Genomic DNA, 13,110 nt, shown 5'->3' on the forward strand with positions numbered 1-13,110 from the left:
GTGGCCTCGCCACTCTCATTAGTGTTAGAACCACGCTGACCGGTTCCCGTTTGAACAGTCTTGTGCCTCAAAGAGGAACAGAAAGAGAGGGGAAGGGGGTTGTGTGAAGTGATCGGGTTTTGCTGTAGAAATGGTCAAACGCGGCTCGGTTTTTCTCCGCGGGATGTCGGCGCAGCGGCTGTTCCCGGGCTCTGCGTCGCCCCGGATGGCGGTCAGCGCTGGCGGCTCAGTCTTCGGGCCGAGGGAGAGTCTCGGAAGCCTGGAGAGGGGCCAGGGCGTGTCACGGGGTCCCCCGAGTACCCTCTCTGCTCAACACCATCCCGAGATTAAGGACCCTCAATGGGACCAACCACAAAGTAATTTATTCATAAGATCTTGCATAAAAAATCCTTACACTTATACAGCGCTTTTCTGGACATTCCACTCGAAGGTAATGGGGACTCCCCTCCACCTACACCAGTGTGCAGCCAGTACGCTTCCCACACACCAGCCGTCAGTGGGGAGGAGAGCAGAGTGATGAAGCCAGTTAAGAGGGATTATTAGGTGGCTATGATTGGTGAAAGGCCAATTAGAGAAATTTGGCCAGGACGTCAGGGTAACAAATTTTAACAACGACAGAGATTCAGCCCTTGGTTTTATGTCTCATCTGAAGGATGATGCCATTTTGCATAAAAACCCAAACAAAGCTATGCGATCCCTGCAGTGCAGACTTTCTGGTCCTGGAATATCAGGTAAAATCAAGATCGAAGTGGTTGTCCAGTGGCTTTTGTGGGAAACCCCTGGAACGGCAGCTGGAGGAGAGGAGGCATGCCCACTGCTAGATCTCTCCGGTCCCGGAGCACACAGGGCTCCAGCTGACACCTGCGGGTGAGGGCAGACCAGCGCAGACTGCAGCCGGGGGGGAGTTCTGCTTGCTGGGGGCCCTCCCCCCGCTAACCCCCACAAACGGAGGAGCGCAGCTCTAGCAGAATTCGGTGAAACGTGATCGGGTGGTCCGGCTGGGTTGTTCAGCCCCAGCAGAGGACCTGGCGAGGGAGGGAGTGCTTCCTTCTTGAAGAACTGTCAGCTTCCCAGTTTCCGAGTGGGATGAGCAGTGCGTGGGAGTGTGCGGACTGGGCTGTTGGAGAACAGGACTGTGGGCTGCCCGGCTGTCTCGGTCTGGCACCCTGAACATACGAGGGAAGTCACAGTAATGATCAAATAAGAATCTCTGGAACAGGTGATGCTGAAATGTCACAGCACTTTATAGGATCTCTGTGCACTGTTTGCTTAGGCAGACAAGTCACTGAATTTCTTAAGGCTGGTGGGGCACGCACTGCTGACCCAATGCAATGATTTTGTTGGGGAGGGGGAGATAGCGGCAGTGTCATCGCCCTGTGTTGTGTGCAGCCAGCCTGAGAGCATGGGGACAGATACAAGAGCAGATCGCTGAGCTCGTCCTTCTGGTCTGGCTGCTTGGTAATGGACCTGAGGCTTGAAAGAAGCCTGATTGTTGGAGGCTGGGTAGCCTGTTCCAGACACCCACCACCCTTGGTGTAAACTAAAAGGCGCCCCCTGTTTGTATGTCACTGATGTATCTGATTTTGGCGGTGCCTTTTGAGGGTTTCAAGTATTTTGGGTCCCAGCGTAGTCTTGCATAATTAACGAACTGACTCGTGAAGTTTTCCAGAGTGGTTGATTTCGGATTTTTGCAGCTGTCGTCGGGGCCTGGTCTTGGCTGTAGTTGCGTTTGTGCCCGAGTTCCGCCAGCTGTTTTTGCAAAGCTGATGTTCCGCACGGGTGAAGATCCCAGACCTGCTCCGGCGTTCCTCCGTTCCGAACTCTGGGAATTCCAGGAGGAACAGGGAGATGCCAGCAGGACTGCGGATCTTTCTTGGCCACAGGTACCGGCAGCAGTGTTTTTATGGCGGGCGTTTTGATCAGGATAGTGTTTGGTGTGTTGTGGTGTGAAAATGCAAATTTATGAACTTCGGGAACAACTCGTTTTATTTGCTCAAGGCATTGCATTTTTTAAATAAAAAAAAATATGGCGCTCCACGGTTGAGATACCTGCTTTGACCTTTGCGGAGTACATCTAAAATTACTTAACCAAAGGTGGGGCAGTAATTGGCCGCGGTGTACCTAGTGATTTTAATATTGGTAACCATGTGATTATCTAGTGATAATGACAGAGCTGGTGCCTGGCTAAGCCAGGAGCCCTCTGTGGTTACAGCACAGTTGTCTTGGAGGGGGGGAAACCGTTTGCTGTGCAAAACCAGGGCTTTAGGGCAGAGTTCAGCTCTTACTCATCTAACGCACTTGTGGCTTTGAAACCAAGCACTTACCAACACACTAGGGCTTTGTGGTTCATCAAGGATTCTTTTTTTTTTTTCATTTCATTAAAGCCCTGAATGTACATCAACTCGCAGAGCAAGCAGCCTTGGCCGGGGAATGCACTCTGGTGAGGGTCCGTGTGTTGAAGGAGCAGACTCCTGCTCCTCTGGAAGATGAAACGTTCTGCGCCCCGCTGGGGACTACGCCTGCATTTTTAAAACGCGCGGTGCTTCTCGTGGGGTGTGGAAAGCTCGCATGAACTAGGGCCCAGGGCCACTCTGGGAGTTCCGAACCACCCAGCTAGAAAACGAATAAGCGAGCGTATTTAGAACAGGGGGGTAAAAATAAGGCCGTCTCGTTTATAATTCGCTGGGTAGCTCGTGTTTGCAGCTGACGGGAGGTTGCAGCGTGCCCTCAGCGCTGCAGTAGAAAGGAGTTGTGGGGCAGCGCGCCGGGAAAGCGGGGCTTGAGTGTTTTTCAGCCGCAGTGGCGGAGAGGCACGGGCAGGTCTGAGTACAGGCGCAGGGCGGCAGACAGGGCCCCGAGCTGTTTTCTGCTCGCGCGCGCACGCGCGCACGCACACACACACACACACACCCAGAGGACAGGCTCCAGCCCGGAGTGTGTTGGAGAGGCTGGTTGGAAGCCAAGCTGGGGCTGGTCCTGTCCGCACACGTTGCGCCGGCCTGAATCACGCTGTGGCAGGGCTGGCTGTTTAGACGAGAGAGGGGTTTGGGGATTCCCAGACCCTCTGACTGGGAGGGGCTAGTCTCTGCCATGGGGCTTTTATGGTGGTGTGTGAATGTTTCTTAGTGCAGGGAGGCCCTAGGAGGTTTGGCTGGTTGTGTAAGAAAGGGGTGTGTGGGGGAGTGTGTGTATGCTTTTTATACAGTACATGTGTGTGTGGGGGAGGGGTTGTGGTTAGTGGGGAGAGATAGACCATAGACCATCGCAGGATGGTGTCTTTGTCTGTTAGGTGACCCCCTTCCTTTTATGCACACCTTGTGCTTGCAAGTATTGGGAAAACGGCTGTGCCAGATCCTGCCTGGCCCAGCGCTCGAGCCCAGTCGTGAGGCTGGGGCAGGACTTGCGTGTCCCCAGCCTCGCTGTCCCAGTCCTGGGGCCCGGGTCCAGTCCGAGCCAGGCCCTGTGTTTCGAACTCGGCGCTGTGCTGCCTTGCTGTAAACCTGTGAGGACCTTTTTGGATGTGCTCATAGGGCATCGCCAGTCAACAAACCCGGATTGATTTCTTGACGTCTTTTTTTTTTACTCCAGAGAATACAAACTTTGAGGACTTGTAGAAAGCAGACGGTGTGGGGGGGCGTTCTGCACAAATGAGCCGGATTCTGCCAAGCAGTCCAATGGAATTGTTGCAGCACTTTTTCTTGTGTTGAGAGTGTTTCTGGCGGATGTGTTGCACGCGCAGGAGGGTGGGCGATGGCCCTGGCTCGTGCTAATCAGAGCCCTGAGTGTGCTGCAGTGATGATGACATGTGCTGATGGGGCACTTTGTGTAAGTATACTCTTGTGCTGAACGCAGGAGCTATAAAAACTTGCAGCTTTGTCGAAGTTGTCAAGGCAAAGGCATAATTCTCTCTGTTCCCCCAGGCTGGAGCCTCTGTGTCTGAAGGATTCATTATAATCGACTCCCCCTCCGCGCCCCCCCCCCCCACACCACACACCTCTCTCTCTCTTTTTCCCAGTGAACATTGGGGTTAAAACTGTTTCGCTCAGTGAGTCTGTGGCGTTGGCTGGGTCCGGTTGATTCTTACTGGGTGTGGGTTGTTGGCTGATATGTGAAAAAGCAAAAAAAAAAACACTTAGATATTTGAGGTTTTCCCCAGGCAGTGCTTGCAGTGTTATTATCTCCTCTTTCATTTCATGTCATAATGATTTACTGGATGCAGGAGTGGGCATTAAGCAATTGTTTAAGGATGTATTAAGCAATACTTTTAACAATCGCAGGAAAAATAGTTCTGAACGTCCGGCGTGTTGTGTGGAAATCAAGCGCTTGCTTTAGTTTCGCTTTTGCCCAGTGTGCATGATACTGGCCTGCAGGACCAGGAGCTGAATTTGTCATTGGGGAAAAAGATGAGAATTTCACAAAAGACATTCTAACGTGAAAAACATGTGTGGTTCCCATGGTCTGCTCTTTTTCTCTAAAGAGCTGATTTCATGGACTGTAAAAGGCGTTCTGTTAGACTTCAGTTTTTATGGAGAGGATCAGTTAGATTGGTACAGTAATGCAGCCAGTGCTCATGAGAGTGAGGTATTTGATGTTTTAATTTCAAAGTGGAGTTAAACAATAGTGTTTCCTGTGTTTCATCTGGTGATATTTAGAGCTCCGAAGCGCGGTTGGGTTTTACGAACTCTAGGCAGAAGGAATGTAGTAGAGTGTCTTTGTGTTTTCCAGGATATCTGATGTGATCGAGTACACTGTGTGCGAGCCTGCTGTCATGTAGTACCGACAGCTCCGAAGGTAGTGTCTCAAAGGAATGCAACTTCACCTTCAATCCCTTTTTGGATGGATTCATTTCCGTATCAGCCTTGAGTCAGAAAAGGAAATCCACAAGCCTTAGCCCTGATAAGAAGACAGATTGTCCAGGGTAAAATGAGCGGAGAACCATCTCAGCTAGTCTTTGATTTGTCCTAAAAAGAATGTATGAAGATAGAGGATGAGCGAGGGGGCAGGCATTATCATGCATTATCAGGTTTTCAAGTGACGTCTGCCAGCTTTACACTGATGAAAGGGGGGGTGTTCCTGAAGCTGCCCATCCCTCGGCAGCGCATGGGGTGTAAAGGTACCCCAGGGTGTGATGTAGTGTCGTGGCAAGGCTGCCTCCACCTGCCGTCGCCCTCTGCTCTCTGCAGCCCGTTTAGCAGCTGCCTGCCTGTCTCTCAGCCCTCTGCAGGAAATCCTGTCCCTGTAGAAAACGGTACAGGGGAAGCTGTAACTGTCAAGTGTCTGCAGTGCGGCAGCCTCGTCACTGATGCTTTTTCGCTTACTGTCGGCGTCCAGTTTTTTTTTCTCTTAAGAGAGTGGCGTGATCTCTCATGATTACCCCCACAGTGTTGTAGCACTGATGGCCTCCTAAATCCTCATGGAAATGTGTGGAAACTGAGAAGGACATGCAGGAGCTTAATCTGCAGCTGTTTTCCAGTTCTACTCCAGGGATCCTATTGCGGCTTTTGATCCTAGCTCTAACTTTTGTTTTTGCGGAAAAATCTTTGACTGCTTTAATCTTGTCGTTGTAGGGTGCATGATGGCTGCAAGAGGGAATGATTGGGCACTGCTAGTCACCACCCCAAAAAAAAAGGTTAAGAGCTTGGGAAAAGGCAAACCTGAAGGTTTGGGCTGTGCACTGAGAATCCATGGAGTGGCGCTCAGGCACCGGACTGGATCTCGCTGCAAAAAGCTGGTCCAAGTCCGGGCAGGCCGAGGGGCTCTGGGTGCTGTGCCATGTCTGCGCCCTGGCCGCTGCGCTGTTCGTGACGGACGGGTCTCATGGGTGTCGGAGACGCCTCTGCTGTTGCCCTACGCCGCGCCCGTGCCAGGGCTGCAGGTCACTGTATCTGGCAGTGCGAGCGCCCCTGGGCACTTGCTGTACTGTATACAGCGTGCAGTGTCAGCGGCGTGACTCAGCTCCCAGGAATGCACAGCCTGCCCTGGGAGGGCGTGGGTGAGTGTTTGGTTTGTGGTTCCTGTCGGGGTGGAAGGTTTAGAAAGCGCTGGCTGCCTGTGTATTTGCAGGGATAATGGGTAGTCTGTGTGGAGACGACAAGCATGCTTTGTGCTGTGCTGTCATTACTCTCCGTTACTACTGCTGCTGCTGCTGCTGCTGGAGCACGGGAAGAGGACTCTCTCAGCATCTGGAGCATGCGTCTCGGAATCACACTGTTTAGTAATCGCAGGAAGTCCAAATCTGTTTGCCTGTTTGCAGCTCATAACACAGTTTGCTTGTTCTGTGCTCATAAAACCCCTTGAAGACTGAGTTATAGAGCATTGTTATGCAATCGCATTCTTGAGTTTCCTAGCTGATCCCTCACCTGAACAACGTCCACCTCTCTGGGAGCTGCAGCCACCTCCTAGTTCAGTTAAAGAGCCAGGCGCTCAGCTGGCAGGCAGCAGCCTGGATCCCCAGGTCTGGGCCAGAGCAGCGCTGATTTAGAGAGGCTCTGGGGCTCCACTTCCTCCCTGTGCAGTTCCAGAGGAAGGCTGGAGCTCGGGATCCCAGAGCTCTTCACTGGGAGGAGGCAGCGGAGTTTCCGGCTCCTACGCCTGTTTCTCCTTTGGGTCCGTGTTCAGCCCCGTGTTCGCGGGTTTCAGCAGAACTGCTGTGACCCAGGTCGGGACCCCGCGCTTGCTGATGTTCTGACATTAGCTTACAACAGCCCTCATTCTGATTTTGCAGCCCTTGTTCCCCTCCCCCCCCCCTCTCTCTCTGTGGAACAAGAGCTTTTATCTGAAGCCAGTTTTCCAGTCTCTTCCCCTGCTATCAGTGGGAATGAGTCAGAGTGTTAATGTATAAGTGTGTAACCCTTTGGAAAGGCCTGGTTTTTAAACAGTTGTGTGTGTGTGCTCAGAGCTCCAAGGGCTCTTAGTAACTGATGGCTACGTCATCTGCCCACACATTTACGCACGATCCTCTCTGCATGACTTCACAGTGCTGTTAGGGTTGGGCATCTCCAGTTGGGGTGGAAATAAGGTTCCCGTTATGGTGCGGTTTGAGCCATTCCAGGAATTACAAGCCAGCAGGGGTTGGTGGTCAAGGCGTGGAGGCTGGCGGACCTGACTTTGAGAGCCGACAGGTACAGTACGTGTAGCCCCAGTGGCGTTGAAGGCGCGCAGCAGTGCGCTTCGGATCCGGAGCACTGCAAATCGCGAAAGCCAAAGGGGACTGAGCTGCAGCACACGGGGAGTATGGAATTTCGTGCTGATGTGGTGAGGCTGTGCGGGGGCCCCACGGTGCACCACGGGTCTGTGGAATGATGTCACCAGTGGATCAGTGTCAAGTGTGAGGGAGGCTGATTGCAATACCAGAGTGTGGGAAGTGGCTAGCGGAGAGCACAGCTCATTGCTCGGGCTGTCTAACCAATCCCACCACACCACAGGCCGGGGAGGGAGGGGGTGCTCGATGCCGCAGAGACTTCAGGCGGTCTGCCACACTTCTCTATTGGTGCTTTTCCTTAATTTTGTTTTCGGTTTTCTCTTTTTATTTGCGGTGGCCACTGGGGATCTGTTTTAATCCAGCGGGCATCTTTCGAAACGGCATTTTTTGTTTTGTTTGTTTGAATCCCCTTACTCTTATTTAGAAAAAACGCGTTGGGCCCAGCGTACAGCACATGGCGATTGTAAGTTTAATAAACGCGCATCATCGCCGCAGGTTTTAAACAGTCTGCATCCAGACTGGGCCGTGTGGAGCCCTGGTGTCTGCGCAGGGCTGCTGGGTGCCGCGATTAGGGCTGAGGGGCTGAGCCTGTGCACAGGAGCTCGGCTGAAGGGAGGCAGAGTTGGGGAGGGGAGATTAGCGCAGCCCTTCCCTTCCAGGCACGTGTTCACTTCCTGTTTTTATTCCCCTTTTCAAACGGAGCCTCTTATTGCAGCTGCCATTTTAAGGGATTCCAGTTCCAGTGCCTTGTGCGGCTCCCGTTCCAGGGCTTTGCGGGGGCCGAACTGGAATCTGGCTTGCCGTTGGTTTGAGTGGCAGTTTTTAAATCGAGGCTGGAAAGGACACGTGTGTTTGAACCCCAGAACCGGACCCTGGGTGTGCTCCACCTCTCTTTGCTTATCATATGGGTCATGTCAGACATGCTATGTTTCCAGCCTTGCCCTGGGGCAGCTGGTGTCCATTTCCGAGCCTCAGGCCTTTTCGAGAGTCTTGGCTTCTTTGTGCTTATGTTTGGATTTCCCGTAGGTTTAACTCTACTATCAACTTTGTAGGTGTGATGATCCCAGTCCTTCCAGGTGTCCTGGCCAGCCAGCGGCAGTGAGGGCAGGGGAAACAGCAGGAGTGAGTCAGGATGCGGAGTGGACAGCATGCTGAGTGAAACACAGGAGAAAGAACGGGCCTGGTTAAGTCTCAGAACGGACTTGCATGGTCTGCGTGAGATTTATACTTCGGTTCCTGCTGGTGTTGTGTAAAGCACCTTGATGTTCTGTGTCCTTGAAAGGCTCTGTGTGTATGTCGGCTGACACATGGAGTGGTGGAAGATTGAGGAGATCTATAGAAAGCCCAGAGACCCGGGCTCCCCGGCTGTCCTGTGTAGCACCCTCCCAAGTCGCCACGATCTCCAATAACAACAATATCTCATCTACATGAGGCCTTCTGTGTCTTTTTGCTTGGATCCACCTAAGATCCTCCAGTTGGAGCTGAGCATGCGTGTTTTCACGCTTTGTGTGAGTTTTGGTTTTTGGGCAAAAATAAAAAGTGCTGGAATTATCGTAGGCCGCTATTCACATCTGGCTCTTGGAGAGATGAACGTTGGCCAGTGTCCACCTCCATTCTGCGGTTTAATTTCTTTTGTCATCGAATCGGGGCTTTGATGGAGGAGGAGGGGAATGTTCTCGGAGTAGATAGACGTTTTCTAATTGTAGGACTTTCTGAAGAGTTACAGGTCCAGGTCTAGAGGACCCTACGGCTGGAGTATGTCATGCACGTTCTGTATATTGAACACATACTGAGGGTGTGATTTGTGGGCTTCGCCTTTGGCCAGGAGAAGAACGATTGGCCAGTGCTGTAACAGTGCAGATAGCTCTGGGGTGGTCTGGCAGCAGTCATCCCTGCTCCCTTTTCCCCCTCCATACAGTGCACAGTTGCACATGGAGTGGTGTTCACGGCGAGATCTGTATTAGTGTCGCCTATTGAATGCCATGGGTGCTCGGTCACAATTCAGAAGTCAGGCTCTTGCAATAGTACCAGGCGTGCACAGGGTCCCCATAAAGTGGAGACAGACCCACAAACGGGAACAAAACAGGGGCTGTCTGAGAGTCGAGATCAGGCAGAGCTGTTCTTATCCAGGCTGGGATTGTTTTCCTTTACAGCAAGGGGGCACATTTTAATTCACTCAGCTCATGCCAGAGTGGGATATGGTCCCTTTCCTCGATCTGCTGGCTTTGGCACCTCCAGGAGGCCGAGAGGAGCTGCAGGACCAGACGTGCCGTTAAGTGGTACAGTGGCCTAAAGCTTTCTTAGATCTTAAGGAGGTTAAGAGGCTATAAATGAGAAGAGGCTAGCTCGTTTCAACTTGTAAGTCTGGTTATGGACCTAACGAAGGGCTCCTGACTCCCATTGCACAACAGTTTGATCCACTTCAGGCTTTATGAGCTGTAGAGTGTTACATAAAAGCAATTCAGGGAGCTGATGTGTTTATATTTGCGGTGCCAAACGTGCAACTCCTAACCCTGAAACTGCTGTGTAGTGGGAGGCTGCTCTGGCTTCAGTCGACCACTGCTGCAGATCTGAGGCTCCCTGACCTGTAGTTCGCTATCCGAGTCTGTCCTCCTCTTCTCCCCATCCTTGGGTGGCAGATTGATCGCTCCCTCCGGCCCGGAGAGGCGTGGGATGAAGGCATGGCTGTGCTGTGACGCACCGATTCAGGGCAGGTCCACATGGCTTTATAAAGGGAGCAGAAACTGACTCAGCCCCATTAACCTTAATTCTTTACGACGGCTGCCTGCTCATTGATGTGTAAAGCGTTAGGAAATGGCTGTGCTGTTTACGAACCTCGTACATTCCTCCCCTCTGGTCTGTGGGCGTCTTTGATCCCGTCTTACTCCAGTTGGGTTTAAATGAAAATGTTTGATTAAAGGGCTGAGGCGCTGCTGGGGGAACTAGAAATGATGTCGCTTTTATTTTTAGACCGGTTTTGTTTGATTGCAGTGTCCCAGTTTGCCTCTGCAAAGCGCCGTTTCCCTAAATAAGACCAAAACTGAGGTGATTCAATTTCCTCAAGACTCCTGTAAAAGCACATTTCATCGGATTTTTGGTGTCCAGATGAAATTGGACGTTAGAAGTCAAGTATTCTCACCGTCCTCCACATGAATGCTGGGACCTGAACGTTGGTTGTACAGTTCACAGCCATAGACGGGCTTGCAGAGGAAGTGCCTGTCTGTTTAATCAGATGCTGGCAAAAGTGGCCTATAGGGGGTTACAGTCTCGGGTTTCTGCCTTTTCTTTCTCTGACCCACTGCCAGGGGAGTAAAACGTACTATGAGACAAAATGAAAACCACATGTTCTCCTTCTCTGAGCGCAACAGCTCCCTACTGTACTGCGTGCATGGCCTTTATGACTTGAGACTTGCTGCTTGGCAATGTGGGGGCTCTCTCCAGGCACACAGCACGGGGCTTTTGCCTCGAGAGTGCTGTGCACTTCTTTCACAGCAGCCTGTTCTAATTGCTGGCGAATGCAGATGCGATGTGGGTAGTGTCAGAATAATTCTCGACAAGATCCAGAGCTGTGGGAGCTGTGTGGCAAGGCCGCGGGTGAAAGTGTGGCATTCATAGATATTTTTTTTTCGTGCGTCCTACTCCACGAGGTACTAATGAAGCTGTTTCCAGTAATGGAGTGTCTTGGCGATACTGTAATTTTATTTTGAGTCCGTTGTGAATAAAGACTTCTACTGTGAGGGCTCCTCTGTGGCTGATTGGCGAGAGTGTGCTGGTGGAGTTATGTCCCTTTCAATGGGATGCTGGGGGCTGGCGTGATCAGCACAGGTCAGACAAGGCCAGCTTGTCCCAAGATGCTGAGTTTGTTTTCTTTTTAGCTCCTTTTGCCTGTCCTGTGTGGCTCCTGGAACTGTCCAGCAGAGGGCAGGTAGTTTGAGGCACGAATGATCCTCTTGGTGTCTAAGTACTGTAGCAGTCCCAGTAATGGCTCTGCAAGGGCACAGTATGGTAAAAGGCACTGCTCTTTCCCAGGTCCAGGGATTGAGTCAATGTTAAAGTGGGGTTTTTCCAAGAGGCTGTAGTTTTCCCTCTCCTGAAGACATACAGGTTAGATTTAAATGTGTTTTGTAGATTGCTCCTGGCTCTCCATTACGGACCGAACGTGGCCTGATGTGCAGTTTCCCAGCCGTGTATTGGCTCTTGCTTAATGATGATTGCGCAGTGCCCTGACCAATTAAAATGAATAGCTCGTGGAAAGAGTTCTCAGCTCCTGCGCGACGGCACAACCCCAGGATAGAGAAAGGGACCAGCTCTTGATTTGTGAGCTGGGCCTGGCGCGTTCCGCAGGGGCCTCGTTCGGATCACGGCTCACCGCACGCCTGATGTCTTGCAGGTCTCTGGATGGGCGGCTGCAGGTGTCCCACAGGAAAGGGTTGCCCCACGTGATCTACTGCCGGCTGTGGCGCTGGCCGGACCTGCAGAGCCATCACGAGCTGCGGGCCGTGGAGCTGTGCGAGTTTGCCTTCCACATGAAGAAGGATGAGGTCTGCGTCAACCCCTACCACTACCAGCGGGTGGAAACCCCGGGTGAGTGCCACGCAGAGCACAGGTGGCAATGAGACTCCCGTCGCACAGAGTTTGAGCAAATTGCTCCCCATTCCAGCTGGAAGACGGCTAAGAAGCTGGCTGTACTGGACTAGCTGGGAGGGGCTGATATGTGACTGATCGTGTGTGCAAGGAGTGGCGATATCCCCGCCAGTGTCCTGGCAGTAGGCCTTTCCTGGTGGTGCCACATGTATGACGTTACTCCATGTGTCGTGCAGTGCTGCCCCCCGTCCTGGTGCCAAGACATACAGAGATCCCCACCGAGTACCCACCGCTCGATGACTACAGCCACTCCATTCCTGAGAACACCAACTTCCCTGCCGGGATAGAGCCGCAGAGCAACTACATACCTGGTAAGTGCTCCTGGGGAGACAGCAGAAAGGGAGGCTTTTCCCCTGTGAAGGGCGATCAAGCTTTGTCCTTTGACTCTTGATAATGTCAAGCAGATTCAATGGGCTTTTAAACTTGACAGTCAGATGGGCAATGTTTAAAAGAGGGAGTGTGGGGAGAGCAGGAGAGACCCTTGATGTGTTGTGATAGTCCCTTTTTCTGGAGGAGACAGGTTGGCTTGCTGGCATGTGTTAATCGTTTGATGGCTGGTGAGGGAGTGGGGGCTTGACGGGGGTCCACATTGCAGGCAGTGGGCTGTGACAGCCAGGGCGGCGATCCAGGCCGGTCTGCTCAGGCCTTACTCTTGCCACTGGTCCCTGGCTGACGGCTGCTATGTGCTCTTTCAGAGACCCCACCGCCTGGTTACCTCAGCGAGGATGGGGAGACCAGCGACCACCAGATGACCCATGGCATGGATGCAGGTGAGGGAGCCTGGGAAAGTGTTTCCGTCTGACAGCTGAGTTTCAAGCAAGGAAACGGATTTCCTTCTTTCTCACCAGAAAAGATGACCGCTTTTCATTCACTTTTGTAAAATAAAAAACTAAGGAGTATCCCTTTGGTATCTCCTAATGCTAGTGAGTCTGACCCAAGGGCAGCATTACCAGTTTAATCATTTTCAGCTTCTCTTTCTCTCTGTTTGAATCTGCAGGTTCTCCAAACTTGTCGCCTAATCCTGTCTCTCCAGCACACAGCAATCTGGGTAAGACAGGAGGAGAATGGGAGCGATCGGTCTGTTCTGCCGTACGTCTGCCAGGAGACTCTGGGGATGAGTGACAAGCTGCATATTCTTTAATATTTCAGTTTAGTGTTTTATTATTTTTTTTCCAGTTTATTGGCTTGTATAGTACTTTTAAATAACCTGGCTGGCTTCAGGATTAGGATTCTGCTTTAGAGAATTTTAAATCCACCCCTCATAT

At 51.9% G+C, this 13,110-nt stretch overlaps 1 protein-coding gene across 2 annotated transcripts in view; it reads left to right on the top strand.

Moving 5' to 3' along the window:
* Positions 1-13,110, top strand: part of smad3b (SMAD family member 3b) — a 28,224-nt gene that overhangs the window by 2,555 nt on the left and 12,559 nt on the right. The window contains exons 2-6 of one of the 2 annotated variants that reach the window (XM_088641091.1): positions 5,568-5,992; positions 11,592-11,785; positions 12,022-12,156; positions 12,541-12,615; positions 12,843-12,893. In XM_088641091.1, the coding sequence (XP_088497217.1) occupies positions 5,685-5,992; positions 11,592-11,785; positions 12,022-12,156; positions 12,541-12,615; positions 12,843-12,893 (763 nt within the window). In that variant the 5' untranslated portion in view covers positions 5,568-5,684. The remainder of the gene's footprint in view (positions 1-5,567; positions 5,993-11,591; positions 11,786-12,021; positions 12,157-12,540; positions 12,616-12,842; positions 12,894-13,110) is intronic. The other variant, XM_088641092.1, reaches the window with a different exon arrangement.

Source organism: Lepisosteus platostomus, chromosome 7 (assembly GCF_059453375.1).
Source record: "Lepisosteus platostomus isolate fLepPlt1 chromosome 7, fLepPlt1.hap1, whole genome shotgun sequence".
Classification (NCBI taxonomy): Eukaryota; Metazoa; Chordata; class Actinopteri; order Semionotiformes; family Lepisosteidae; genus Lepisosteus; species Lepisosteus platostomus.